This window comes from Temnothorax americanus, unplaced genomic scaffold (genome assembly GCF_048541705.1).
Source record: "Temnothorax americanus isolate GAGA-0224 unplaced genomic scaffold, ASM4854170v1 Scaffold169, whole genome shotgun sequence".
In the NCBI taxonomy this organism is placed as follows: domain Eukaryota; kingdom Metazoa; phylum Arthropoda; class Insecta; order Hymenoptera; family Formicidae; genus Temnothorax; species Temnothorax americanus.
The window spans coordinates 20,389-35,000 of record NW_027509306.1 but is presented as its reverse complement, the minus strand read 5'-3'; the positions used below and the strand labels follow the sequence as shown (position 1 = coordinate 35,000).

General features: G+C 32.6%; 2 protein-coding genes across 4 annotated transcripts in view; one reads left to right on the top strand and one right to left on the bottom strand.

The window, feature by feature from the left end:
- Positions 1-13,721, bottom strand: part of LOC143895761 (uncharacterized) — a 134,436-nt gene extending 120,715 nt beyond the window's left edge. Inside the window, exons 1-5 of one of the 3 annotated variants that reach the window (XR_013256448.1) lie at positions 13,596-13,721; positions 13,380-13,526; positions 13,048-13,292; positions 12,405-12,534; positions 11,966-12,064 (exon numbers count right to left, since the gene is read on the bottom strand). Coding sequence is in view for 2 of the 3 variants with exons in the window: in XM_077403095.1 (XP_077259221.1) it covers positions 12,832-12,950; positions 13,048-13,292; positions 13,380-13,526; positions 13,596-13,651 (567 nt within the window). In the remaining variant the exon portion in view is untranslated. Of the gene's footprint in view, positions 1-11,965; positions 12,065-12,366; positions 12,535-12,805; positions 12,951-13,047; positions 13,293-13,379; positions 13,527-13,595 lie in introns of those variants that run through there. The other 2 variants (XM_077403097.1, XM_077403095.1) reach the window with 2 other exon arrangements.
- Hmt-1 (ABC transporter ATP-binding protein/permease Hmt-1) lies at positions 3,686-10,795 on the top strand. Its single transcript, XM_077403091.1, has 12 exons — positions 3,686-4,030; positions 4,166-4,606; positions 5,824-6,023; positions 6,142-6,304; positions 6,375-6,583; positions 6,659-6,805; positions 6,945-7,168; positions 7,342-7,622; positions 7,726-7,826; positions 8,073-8,416; positions 8,520-8,677; positions 8,969-10,795. Exons 2-12 carry the CDS (start codon positions 4,289-4,291, stop codon positions 9,356-9,358), a joined length of 2,535 nt encoding a protein of 844 aa, XP_077259217.1. The 5' UTR covers positions 3,686-4,030; positions 4,166-4,288; the 3' UTR covers positions 9,359-10,795.
- Positions 13,722-14,612: the final 891 nt, after the last annotated feature.

The window sequence follows — 14,612 nt, the reverse complement described above, 5'->3', positions numbered from 1 at the left end:
ACGAAATAAGTGCAATAAAAAAGCAATCAGCATCGCGGAAAAATGTCAACAATGAAACCTTACATGACTTTTTTATGAGTGAATTATTCTTATACAATGAGAAAAATAAAATATTTCATATTTAAATACCGAAAATCATGTACAGTAATTCTTACAGTTATAGTTTATTTACAAATAATAAAATATAAACAAATTCTTTCAGTGGTAATTAGTGCGCAAGAGTTCCTTTTGTAAAAAATATTTGATTCGTAAAAAATATATATTGATGACAAAAAACAGATGTAACTTAAAAGAATAAATATATAAATGCAAAAATGTTCAAAAATGTGTATATGAAGTGTTTGAAAATTGCTGAATCGTGTAAAATTAAAAGTTGTGTATAATAAATGTATAAAAAAAATCTTGAAAAACTTGATCAGTCACATTTTTTATTTATATTTTAAATTTCTTTTTTAATGCTGGATGTATATTGGCAGCAGACGATTGCATCTGAAACAAAATAAATCCATGTTAATTTATTTTCTACTTTTCAAAACAAATGTAGCGTAATATAAATGACTTATAATGCATACATTTTTTGAAAGAATGTATTCTAAAACTGCCAATTATTGTATTTCTATAAAAACAAAGTATATAAAAGAACAAAACCAAATAAAAGCAAAGAATAAAAGATATTTTATTTGACATATTCATGCATTGCTACACTTTTATTGGCATAAGTTGCACTCTTATTCGATTTTAATTTCGTTGAACAAGACTTCAGTTTAAACGCATGATAATGAAGAATAATTTTTTTTTTTAGATTGTGGCATTTGGGTAATGAAAATGCAATTTCTTCGTATTTAGTGACAAAAAAACTTTTCAAATTAATTTTATGCAAATGCACTTGCTCATAGAACATTCGAAAAATTCTTTCCATTTGGATGAAAAATTTAAATGTTTCAATGTTTACAAAAAAGTAGCATTTTTGTTTTTTGGTTTTGATTCTGCTTAATAAAGTATAAGAGTCATTAATTATTGTATTCGATTTGGTAGCATTTATACATACATCGCAAACCTTTTGATTTTTATGAATATTTGCTACGATATATCCAGCTATGTGATATAAAACATTTAATTCAGTCTGGCTTAGATTTTGGCGTTGATTAAAAATAAGTGGCTCAAAACTACTAGTATTACTTGTTAAAAAATGCGAGTTAACAGAGCGATTTTTTAATAAAGGATATCTAAAAACTCCGATAAGAATTGACGATTCGTCTTCGTGATAATTACTTTTACAAATTGGTTTCATAAATTGTGAAATAGTAATAAGTTTCAAATTATTTTTGAATTGCAGAGCGTTTGGAATAACATTTTTTAGTCTAATTATCGAAAACAAATTTTCTAAACAGTCTTGTGTTAATCTTGATGCTAAAAAGAAAGTAAAACCATTACTTAATAAATCTTTTGATAATTTAATAACCGTTTTCGTAGATATTATTAACGCAGTTTGAAACGGTTTCCACCTACCATCATTGCCTACTTTCATACATGTGAAAAGTTCAATATGCCTCTTCAAGAAATTCAATTGCTTCATTATACTTTTCAGGCTTTTCATGACTTAAAGCTATTCCAATATTCTTACTGCTCATGATATGAAACCATCGTGCCATAAAATCTATGAACCACGCAGTTGTTAATCGTTCATTACTATAATTGTTATTTACCAAGTATTGTATATATATATATATATATATATATATATATATATATATCCAATGACTATATTCGTGACCACCAAACGATTCCGCGTCGAATGCATAAAAAAGTTAAATTGGTTGAAAAATAAAAATTGTCCGGCTAACTTCACACCGGAAATTTCATTTTTATTTTACAGGAAAACGACTAACCACCAAACGATCGGACTAGACTACCAAAGACCACCAAACGACCACCAATCGATTCCAATTAATCCGGCCAACTTCATAGAGGTCGCGCACGCGTGTGTGTATGGCTCTATCTCTCTTACTCGCTCGCTTTTTCTCTCTCTGTTTCTGGTTTTGAATACTTTTGAAACAAATATGGTCGTCGACCAATAGAAAACGATACCCGCTTATATTAGTCCGATCCCTCTCTGAAGGATCTCCTATAGGCCGGTATTCTAGAACAGAGAGAAGAGAGAGAGAAAAAAAGAGAGAGAGAGAGAGAGAGAGAGAGAGAGAGAGAGAGAAAGAGAATCTTTTCTCTGCTATGAATACCGGCTATAGCTTTTGGAGTCGATTCTGCATCTTGGGGCGAGGTGAAAATTACAAAAGTGAAGAAATTCATTAAAGAATCTACAATTTCATTTGTCGAAATCCTATACTAGCAAATCTATTCACTTTTGTAATTTTCACCTCTACTATACGTTTACGCGAGCGTTACTTCTGTATTAACTCTTACGATAATTTACCCGTTTACGCAAAGTAAATTATCGTAAGTTACTACAAAATCCCGTTTACGCGAAGGAAAATAACAACGCTCGCGTAAAGGTGCCTTTTCATGCTGACGCTCGACGCTCATTTTCAGCGGCAAGAAGGTCATCGCATGACCACAATTGACGCCGGCGTCAATTGAAATTCATGAAAAGGAAAACAACGTCAAAATTTCGGCGTTTTCGCGCTGCTTTGGCTTTGAGGGTGCCATTACATGGAGCGCGGAAACGCGGAAACGCGGAAGCGCGGAACAGAATAGTAACTAGATTCCGCGTTTCCGCGAGTTGAGTTTCGCACGTTTGAACGGAAAAGCGGAATCCGCTATTATCGTGTGCATGGCTGCGTTTCGATATTCACTGCCAGTACTTAACGCAGCCTATGTACCCTGGCTTGCATAAGATATACTTCATAATAACCATCAACATGATGTTTGGATCTATAATATTATACTACCACTTTTATTAAATAATAAAGTAATCGAAGAGTATGTAAAAGCTTTTTTTTCAATGTGATTAGACAGCTCCAAAATTTGATGGAGTATACTGTATCCGCGTTGACAACAGATTTTGACGCGTTCGTTCCACGAGTTTGTTTCTCCTTATATTACATGGAGCACAATTTGCGCGGAAAAGCGGAACAGTATAGTGACAAATAGACATTTGTATTTATTTCTTAAAATGGTGTTTACTTAATTCATTGCAATTTTTATTAATATGCTTATCTTTTCAGCTTATCTATTGAATACAAGCATTTTAATCAATAAATACCGTTAAAAATTAATATTTTATAATTCTCCGTTCCGCTTTTCCACTCAAAATATGCTCCATGTAATATAAGGTATTCAAAACAGACGGAACGGATCGACGGAAATCTAGTAAATTTTGTCTTCCGCGCTTCCGCGTTTCCGCGTTTCCGCGTTTCCGCGTTTCCGCGCTCCATGTAATGGCACCCTCAACTCGCGGAAACGCGGAATCTAGTTACTATTCTGTTCCGGCGCTTCCGCGTTTCCGCGTTTCCGCGCTCCATGTAATGGCACCCTCATGCTTAAGCTGAGAAAATCTTTTCTTTGCTTGACGCTAGCGTCAGATCGAAATCACGTGATCTCGCGATGCGCTGAAACGAGCGTCCCATGAATTATGTGTCACCTTGCTGGAAAACAGCCTTAATACCGGCCCGTGCCCGTGCCGCCGGTGCCGCCCGTGTCTATTTGTCTTATTGTCTATGATTTATACCTTATACCCGGCTTTAGATAAGTTGCATGGAAAGAATGACAGTACAATTTCTACGCGAAAAAATCCGTATCAAAAGATTAGTATAAATCGGTATAAATTTTTATGCGGTCAACGTTACTGTTAAGCTTTAAAATTTTGTATATTTTTTTTAAATACTTATTACAATTGTGCATATATGTATGCTGTTTAATGTTTGATCGTTTTACGTATATCTATATGACAAGTATTCTATATGACAGTACAGCACCAGTTAAATGGTAATAACGTAGGAATTAAGATAAATATATGATTCGATCAAGTCTTAATTTGAATATCTATTATTTCCAATGGTTATAAGAAGCTCTGGTAAGGAACATGAAGTCAATTTATAAAAGTAATTTTATTTTTTATGTAGAACATTGTAAATTTTACAAATTAAATGTTTTGAATATAATACAGCAGCAATATATTAATATAAATTTAAGCAACGTTATGTTTCAGATGTGTTAATTTAAATCCTATGAAGTATATCAAACTCTGTGCTATATAAAAGATCATCGTACAGGAGAAATAGATGTTGAATGACATGACAATATTAAGTACTTCAAATTGGTAACAACACAAATGTCCATAAATATGGATACCATGAGATACTGTCCACCGAACATAACTTTTGACGATATCTGGATAGACCATGGCGTTTCTAAATGTTTCATGGATACCGTCTCTACCAGTATAATTTTTTTGTACTTGATTATATTTGGATCTGCCCAACTTTGGATATATCGCAAGTATGGGACAGAAACTGAAGAGAGTATATTACCAAGAAGCAAACTGTATAATTTACAAAAATTTGTGCTGTACCTTGTCCCTGTTTTAAGTGTAATAAGAATAATTTTACAAGCTACAGTCTTGGACGATGGAATGGTCTATGGATATATGGTGAGAATCATATTATACATAATATACGAGTTTGTTTTGTGTAAAGTTAGACTTTCTATTACCCAGATAGCAGAGTGGCATCAAGTGGCGTAATAGTGCAGTCAAAGTGACGGATTGTATCGTTAGAGACGTCACTTTGACGGCATTATAACGTCATTTGACGCACTCTGCTATCTGGGTATATAGGGTAACTCCAACTGTTTACTTTTCTAACTTTTTCCTGTTATAATACAATATTTGTTTAAACAAAAATTTTTCAGTTTAGAAAGAGTTCCTATTTGTTCTTTTACTTGAGAGCAAAAAAAAAACAGATAAAAGACCTGTACATTTTAAATGTAAAAGTGGTTCTGGTCAAATTGACTGAAATATGTTGTAGCTTAGGTGATGCTGATCAAAAGTGTCGATGGACAACAGAATCTAAAAATCAAAACTAAAAGTTACGGTGGCTTAAAGTGAGTGCCATTGGAGTTTAAAAAATGCCTGTTCTTGAATACATATATTAAGTTAATATTAAAATGTTTGGAAAAAAAAATATATGTATATGTATACATATAAAGTGTGTGGATGTGGATATATATGTACATACGAAAAATAATGTGTATTTAGACTGTTGGCAGCATAAAAAGATCGAGATCTGTAACGTAGAGCAGGAGATGTAGGAATCTCATATCTTTAATGATTTTAAGCATTGTTTCCTTGTACTCAGAATTATTTTTAATGCAAACATAATTGTGACGTAAAAGAAAATTGACATCTTTAGACAAATTGACGACTGACAAAGAGATGTGAGTCTGATCATGCAATCTCCACGTGGTACACTTGGTCAATGTTAGTATTAACATTACACCCGACACAAATTACGCATACATGTACACCCATATACTTACACACACACACACACACACACACACACACACACACACATATATATATATATATATATATATATATATATATTTTTTTTTACATTTTTTTATTAACTTAATACATATATTCAAAAACAGGCATTTTTAAACTCCAATGACATTCACTTTCAATGTATATTTTATAGTTTTGATTTTTGGACTCTGTACCCATGGAGACTTTTGATCAACACCTCTTAAACTACAACATATTTCAATTTCAGCCTAATTGACCGGAATCACTTTTACATTTAAAATATGTGGGGTCTTTTGCTTTATAGATAATTAATAGCATGAATGTCAATATTCTTGCAGATATTAACAACAGTATTAACAGTAATCGTTTATCCATATTCGATTTATATACTGAAAATTGAAAGACATAAACTATTACCAACTGTGCCGCCGCATGGCCATGGATTCGTGCTATTAGGTTTTTGGACGTTAGCATTTGTTGCTGAAAATCTGGTTTTAATTAATATTGGAAAACTTGAATGGTGGTTCCACTTGAACTCGTAAGTCTCTATTAAAAGAAAAGGATTCTACAAAGTGGATAGAACATTTTTTTTCAAGTAAATTTTTTCAAAAAGTAATTCCAAAATTAATTTATCTAATTTCAATGTTTTGTTGCAGCCTGACAGATCAAATCGAAATGGCTCTATTCATTTTGCGATATGTTAGTAACCTGTTGATTTTCGCTCTCGGTTTACGAGCTCCCGGCATTGCCAATTTTGACTCCGATTATCGTACACTTAATGATGACACAATTATGCGATCACAATATTATCGTGAAAGAGTAAGCAATATATAACTACACGTATAGTATACGATTAAGAAAATATTAATTTACACAAAACTGTTTATAGAGATCAGATAATGCTTCCACATGGACAAATCTGTGGTACAAGACTAAAATTTTAGGACCGTTTTTATGGCCAAAATCAGACTTTTTGCTTCAATTGAGAGTGATATTTTGCTTCGTGTTGCTGCTGTCTGGACGTTTGATAAATCTTTATGTACCGATTTACAATAAAAAAATTGTGGACAGCGTTACGATTTCTCCTGTAGAATTTAGGTACGTAATCAAGTCTCTTATTATTCATTCACATTGATTCGCAGAAATTGCGCTAATTGTCACTTCTTATTGTAGGTGGGATATAGTAATGATATATGTAGCATTCAAATTTCTGCAAGGTGGTGGTACAGGAGGTATGGGTTTGTTAAATAATTTAAGATCCTTTCTATGGATCCGTATTCAACAATATACTACTCGTGAAGTGGAGGTAGAATTATTCAGGTAAGTTAAAGTTATGTCGCTCCTCTTAAATATTAGGATTGCATTGAAAAAAAAACTTGTCATTACATCGTTTTTCACAGCGTCTATCAAGCAAAATAGAATTTATTTTTATAATTACAAATATAATTCCCTTCTCAAGGCATTTACATAGATTGAGCTTGCGTTGGCATCTCGGAAGGAAAACTGGTGAAGTATTAAGGATCATGGATCGTGGCACAGACTCGATCAATAATTTACTCAATTATATCCTCTTTTCGATTCTACCAACCATTATTGATATTATTGTGGCCATTTTGTTTTTCGTCAGTGCATTTAATAAATGGTTCGGTCTCATTGTTTTTACAACTATGGTTCTTTATATCGGTAAGCATAATAGAAATAGATAATAATAACTGATGTGTAGTAATAATAATACTACTAGAAACCTTATGCTCATTGAGATTGTAAAAATGAGCAGATTTATTGTCACAGAACCAGCGAATCGCAAAATACTAATATAAATCTTTCCCTTATCAACATCTTGTCTATCAATCTAGCTGCCACAATTGCGGTCACGGAATGGCGTACAAAATTTCAAAGACGTATGAATTTGGCCGACAACGCACAGAAAGCACGTAGCGTTGATAGTTTACTGAATTTTGAAACGGTGAAATATTACAGTGCAGAAGCATATGAAGTGGAAAGCTACAGAAAAGCAATTTTAGATTATCAAGTACAAGAATGGAAATCAATGATCACGCTGAATATCTTAAACACTTTACAAAACATAATTGTCTGCGGTGGTCTATTATCTGGATCACTATTGTGTTTACATATGGTTAGTGCTCACATAAAAATTTATATTGTAACAGTTATAAACAAAAATGTTTACTTGTAGTGACAAAATGTATATGTACAATGATAAATTGATTTTCTTGTAGGTTGTTTTCCACCAAGGTTTAACAATTGGCGACTATGTTTTGTTCGCTAGTTATATAATACAACTTTACGTTCCACTAAATTGGTTTGGCACATATTATAGGTAATATATATATTATATATATATAAATGTATATATTATATATTATATATATATATATATATATATATATATATATATGTATATATTTATTTATTAATATTATTATATATATTAAAAACATATATTTATTTACATAACGCACGAGTTATTACAGAAATATACAATTTATATTTGTTATCGATTGACCACACTTTGTCTAAGCTATTTTTTATTTATTTCTTTAAATAACCTTTTTTTTGTCCAAAGGGCCATTCAAAAGAATTTTGTCGATATGGAAAACATGTTCGAGTTACTTAGGGAAGAGCAAGAGGTAATAGATGCACCAGGAGCTGGACTATTGGATGTCAAGCGTGGACAAGTGGAGTTCTTGAATGTATCGTTTGGTTACACTCCTAAGAAACTCGTGCTCAGAAACGTCAGCTTCGTCGCACCCGCGGGAAAAACGATAGCGTTAGTTGGCCCATCCGGTGCCGGGAAAAGTACTATAATGCGATTACTATTTCGCTTTTATGATGTGGAACAGGGCGCAATTTTAATTGACGGGCAGAATGTAAAGACTGTTAAACAGGAGTCTCTCAGAAATAACATAGGTAGTTTTACATCGAGCATTTTCCATAATGATGGATAATCATCCATCAGGCTAAACGTTTATTCGATGAGTGCTTATCCTGAGAAAATTGTACGATTTTACAGGTGTCGTACCGCAAGATACGGTCTTGTTTAACAACACTATAAGATATAATATTCAATACGGTCGTATTGATGCACTAGAAGCGGATATAATTGCTGCTGCAAAATACGCGGATATTCACGAGAGGATTCTCACATTTCCGAGCGGTTACGAAACACAGGTTTGTCAATATTGTTGGCCTGCATAGGGGCGCGAATCCGATTCTTTTTAATGTAATATTTAGATTCTGCTAAATCTCTGACTCCTTTTCTGCCTTTTTTTATTTTTCTCATCGACTGGTCTCATAAACTTTGATATTTCAAGTTGAAATAAGTTTATAGACATCCAACCATAAAAAAAAGATCTATATTTATAATTCAAATAAAATTAACGTTTATTACATTTGTACGTTTGTATGTTTGTATTTACTTTTTTAATATTATATGTTTGTGTGTTTAATTCTGTTTCTTAGGTTGGCGAAAGAGGACTTAGACTAAGCGGTGGTGAAAAGCAACGCGTTGCAATTGCACGCACAATATTAAAAGCTCCAAAAATAGTACTGCTTGATGAAGCTACGAGTGCTTTGGATACACAGGCAGAGCGTAATATACAAGCAGCATTAAACAGAATATGCGCTGAACGAACTACTATTATTATAGCGCATAGATTATCCACCATAATTCATGCGGACGAAATCCTCGTCTTAAAAGATGGTGAAATTATTGAAAGAGGCAAACACGAAGAACTAATTTCACACGGTACTGTTTATTATGCTATGTGGCAAGCGCAGCTTCAAAATAATCAAGAGAATAGCAAGAATGAGACAAATTCAATCCATGAAAATGATGTCCTAATTAATTAATAATAGAATTATACATTTACACACACACACACACACACACACAAATACACACACACGGGGTGAGGAAAAAATATGGAAACCCTGAAAAATTTTAAAGTAAAACTCCCATATTGTAGTATATCTTGAAGGGCATAAAGTAGGAAAAATTTTGGCACAAACCAGAGGTCGATACGTTGATCCGTTCAGGAGTTATTTAGGGTCAAACTTCGAAAAAGCCAATTTTTGGCCCTAAATAACTCCCGGGTCAACATATCTACCTCTGTTTATGCCAAAATTTTTCTTATTTTATGCCCTTTTAAATGATATACTACAATATAGGGGGTCTTATTTAAAAAATTCGAGGTGACCTGTCCTGATTTTGGCGACGTCATCTAAATCCAAACTGATAAGATCAGTAAATAAATCTTTTTAAAAACCCCTCTTTTATCCGAAATAATTTTCTGTAAAGCTTATGTTTTTCGAAATTTGTCAGGGTTTCCATACTTTTTTCTCACCCTATATATACAGGGTGTCTACTATATATACATCTGAATGGTCTGTACAAACTTTGGGAGTAAGTTCCAGGGACCTAAACAAGCAGAAAATGTCCCATAAACATGGGGTCGGAAACGCTTGTTTCTGGAGGTACGACGGTTCGAAGTTTTCCTACAATGGCTGGAGAAATTATGTCAAATCACATAGGATTTACAAACTGTGTTTATTTATTTCCTCGGTTTTGTCACAGACATAACAGGACAGTACATTTGCTACAGCAAATGCTCGAAATGGCATTCGTTGGATTCCAAGAAAGCCTATACGCACGTGTTTACTTATTTCCTCTTCTAACTTTTTTTCTGAATCCCTCGCCAGTCAGTGCGGCGACATGCGCAGGCTTTCTTGGAATCGAGGTAAATAAACACAGTTTGTAGCCCCTATGCGATTTGACATGATAATTTCTCCGTTGCAAAAAAACTTTGAACTGTCATAACTCCAGAAGCAAGCGTTATTTCCGACCCTATGTTCATAGGACATTTTCTGTTTAGGTCCCTGGGGCCGTAAACGGAATACGGGCCCTGGAACTTATTCCCAAAGTTCGTACAAACCATTCAGGTACACCCTGGGTATATATATATATATATATATATATATATATATGTATATGTATAAATTGTTATTAATAAAATCATTAATTTCATATATGTATATATCTATATACTGTCTGTGAATAAAAATAAGTAGCAGATATAGATGAAGTATATTACACAAGATTGAGAATTACAAAGAGATATATTATTTATTTATACATTAGATTTTGTGCAAGAATTCTTATTAAAATTAAATTGTTATTGCAATCGTAGACATGATTGAAGGTAGGAAATAAATGTAATAAAGTTGTCATAAAAGTTGTCAAATTCAATTTGATTTCCAATTGTAAAAAAATATATAGTGTTGCTCGAACGTCTTCATGTTCTTTCTCATTCTGTTGTCATTCCTTAACGAGTTATTTCGTTTACAAAAATTTCATCCGTGTTCCAACCAGATTCATCGACAGATACAACAGCTACGCTTGGCTGGTTACTACCCCATACAAAATAATAGCTTGCGACAAATGTCCATGCTAATACATAAAATACCTAGAGATAGTTTATTTTAATATAAATTTACGTAGATATTATTTTTATATTTATTGTAATATCAGGAAAACGCTTTTAAACTTTTTACATTTCCCAAAACTACATCTTTCGAATAATTTAATACAAAATTTTATAAAGAGATAGTTGTACATACGAGGAAATTATTTTACCTTGGCTGCAATTGTACCTTGCATATCCATATGTATTAATTTTATATATTTATTTATTTTACCATGCTGGACGCTCAAACTCAGCAGAGTAATAATTTCCTTTCCTAGAAACTGAAAACGTAAAGTTTCAATTTGAACAATTTGATAATTATGTTTTATCAGAGCTGCCAGCTTTTGAAGAGTGAATTGCCGTTGCCGTATGGACTAGATTCCCTTTATAAGAGTCTGGACAGACTGGTCCTTGTTTTCATTGGACGTGCAACACCATGGCGGAACCAATCACGAGCGGTAAAATAACGAGCCTTAGGAGCCTCTCTCAGGGTGCGTATTATGGAACTTTTCGAAATGGATTCCGATCGGAATTGTTATTTCCTACATTTCTATTGTATTTTTAGGGAAAACAGTATAATTTCGACAGGAATCCATTCCGCAAAGTTATGTGCATAATACGTGCCAGTACACATTAACGATATTGTTACGTGCTTTGCTGTAGCACTGTAGTGTTACATACCTGCGCAAAGCACGAAATGATGTCGTTAACATTTACAGAATAAGTGTCTTAGAATTTAAAATAAAGAATTACAAAATTAATAAAAAATGAAAATGACAATGTCATGCATTTATCTATATATACATACATCTCGTAATTTTCTCTATCAATAAATTGTTGTATACTATTATAATTTATTTTATTGAAATATTGTTTTCAGGTATTTTAAAGTTTTGGTTATCTTATCTCTATCAAGTCAAAATAAAAATATAGACAAACTCACACTTTCTCACAGCCTCTGTAGAATTCTCTCACGATATCACAACAATACCACAGTATAACCATACCCAGTAGCGACACTGAGTGTCGGCACCTTTGATGTAGTTGTCCTCAAGTCACGTGGTACGTCGCCATATTGTCAGATGTACCGGCGCTACAATTGAAATGTACATATATAATTAAAAAATGTATATGAGTATATATAATCAAAAAAGATTTTTTGCGCAATTTTAATTATAATCCAAAGAATTTCTTGAAGTAGAAGAAATGAAAATAATACTTCTGTGTATTTTGTATCATTTTATTTCAAAATTTTTCGTAACTTATTGTGTAAATAGAATTGTAAAATGTATACAAAATATATATAATTATTGAGCTCAAAAGCGAATATAGATCATTGGGCGCAAAAGCTAATATTTTTATTTGTTCTGTCATTGAGTAAAAAATGCATAAAAATATTTAAAAAAATACTTATGTTTATTCCGAATACTTGCGTTAAAATTTCATAATTTTTACTGAAAATTTTAGTAATATATAAATATTAAGATATCCATTTTTTTTTAATTAATTGTTCCTCATGGACATCCTTCAGTAGAAAGAATGTGCTCCAAATGTCAATGTCAACTGAAACAATAATTGGAATAAGTGAAAACATGTAATATTCACTATCATTATGTGCTGTTACTGTATAATACTTACATAAAAAATAGTAAAAATGTTAAAAAAAAGTAGCAGAAATGTTAAAAGGAGTAGCAGAAATATTAAAAATTTATTTAATACTACATCACTTATGAAACTTAAAAAATTAATGATTATATTCCATTCATTACAAAGAAAGAACGAATATATAAATTATAATAACCATACATCAATTTTATTTTCTAATTCACAAAAATTTCATGTTACTAGCATTAGTTAATTCTATATTGAACTAAAATTATTACCTAATATTGACTGACATTCAACTTTGTCTGAAAAGCCAGTTTCAAATAATTCCAATTGTTGCTTATCATAGTTAGATTTAATGATATCACACTCAACTGAAATATAGTAATTATGTTCACAAAATTTTTGATATTTCCAACCATACACACACACACACACACACACACACACACAGAGTTCAAAACTGCTTACCTGATATTACTGTATTTTCCTCAGAATCATCACTCAAATTAAATGTTGCGTTGTTTTCACTTGATAATTCAAAAGATTTATCATTTTCCATTTGTTCGGGGATTGCATGTGGTTGAAGTCTGTTTTTCAAATCGTTTAAAAACATCGACGATTTAAAATGATCACCACAAACTTTGTAATTTTTATATAAATTTTCTGGTGACGTGTTAATTTCGCGACCACATTTTTCCAACCACAATTTTGCTCTGAAAGATGTTTTGTATAAAATATTAATGAAAAAACACTTGATATATAATTCAATTAACAAATCCGCTAATGGAAATTATTTTTACCTATCTGGGTCTTTTGGAAAACGAAAAAAACTGGGACCAGATTCACGCCCAGAAATATTTGAACAATTCTTCATGGCACAACTATATCCACCTCTCTTCATTAACTTCATTTTAATGTAGCACGTCACACCCGGAATTTTCTTATCACTAATAAAAAGACACAATTTATTCAAATAAAAAATATGTCATAAAACTGTGGAGGTTGAGGTTACCTACGATGTTCGAGACGCAACTGGGCGCAACCATGTTGTGAGATGTACGGACTCGCACATGCGCACTAAAATTTTATTCCGGGTCGGACGGCTGAGTGTCGCTACTGGGTATGGTTATACTGTGACAATACAACGATTACGTGTAGTCATCGACGCCATAGTGTTTTTCTTCCATCTAGGGCGTCTAGAATATAGTCCGAGGTTTGTTCGCGTCGCATGCCCCAACATGCTCTTTCTCACTCCAATGCGCTCCAATACGTTCGCGTCACCTGAACCAAGATGGCGACTAGATGTTCGCGTCACATTAGAGCATACTCCAAGGAGCAATTAGGAGCACGCTTTATTTATAGCGTTTTTTCTTGGCTGCACTATTGCCCACTAGTGCAACACTAGTGCAACATTAGTGCAACGCTATTGGGTAGTGCAGGGCAGTGCAGGGCGATAGTGCAGCCAAGAAAAAACGCTATTAGCAATACGTTCGCGTCACCTGAACCAAGATGTCGACTAAATGTTCGCGTCACGTTAGAGTACACTCCAAGGAGCAATTAGGAGCACGCTCTATTTGCCTCACCTTCGAAGGTGGTGCAATTGAGGCTATGTTATGCGCGCATCACGCGCATGCGTGTGAAGTGTGTAAACAGTAGCCATTGCTCAAGTCAGTCGGGTGTCCAGAGAATATTTCAAAATTAACAATCATGGAGACTTCTTTTAAACGTAAGAATTTCATATGATGCTGATTACTTAAATACAATACTTTAGTTATATTTTTACTTAATTGATATGACATTCACATTTACATTATGCAGTTATATTTCTCTATTTGTATGAAAAAATAGGCGTATATGACAATAAAAGACTGATGTATGGATAAATTTTTAACAAAATTGTTTTATTTATTGTCTTTTTTATGATATTACATGAGAACTTATTTCATCAAATTTAATATCAAATTTTAATCTATTTTAATTAATGAGCTGAATAGAAGATATATAATTGTAATATTCATAATTATTAATAAATG

Bases quoted from the DNA above. Each gene is read 5' to 3' on its own strand.
- Hmt-1 (XM_077403091.1), top strand. From the start codon at position 4,289: ATGTCCATAAATATGGATACCATGAGATACTGTCCACCGAACATAACT. The intron at 7,623-7,725 runs GTTAGTGCTCAC...ATTTTCTTGTAG, and splicing joins CACTATTGTGTTTACATATG to GTTGTTTTCCACCAAGGTTT. The intron at 8,678-8,968 runs GTTTGTCAATAT...TCTGTTTCTTAG, and splicing joins CGAGCGGTTACGAAACACAG to GTTGGCGAAAGAGGACTTAG.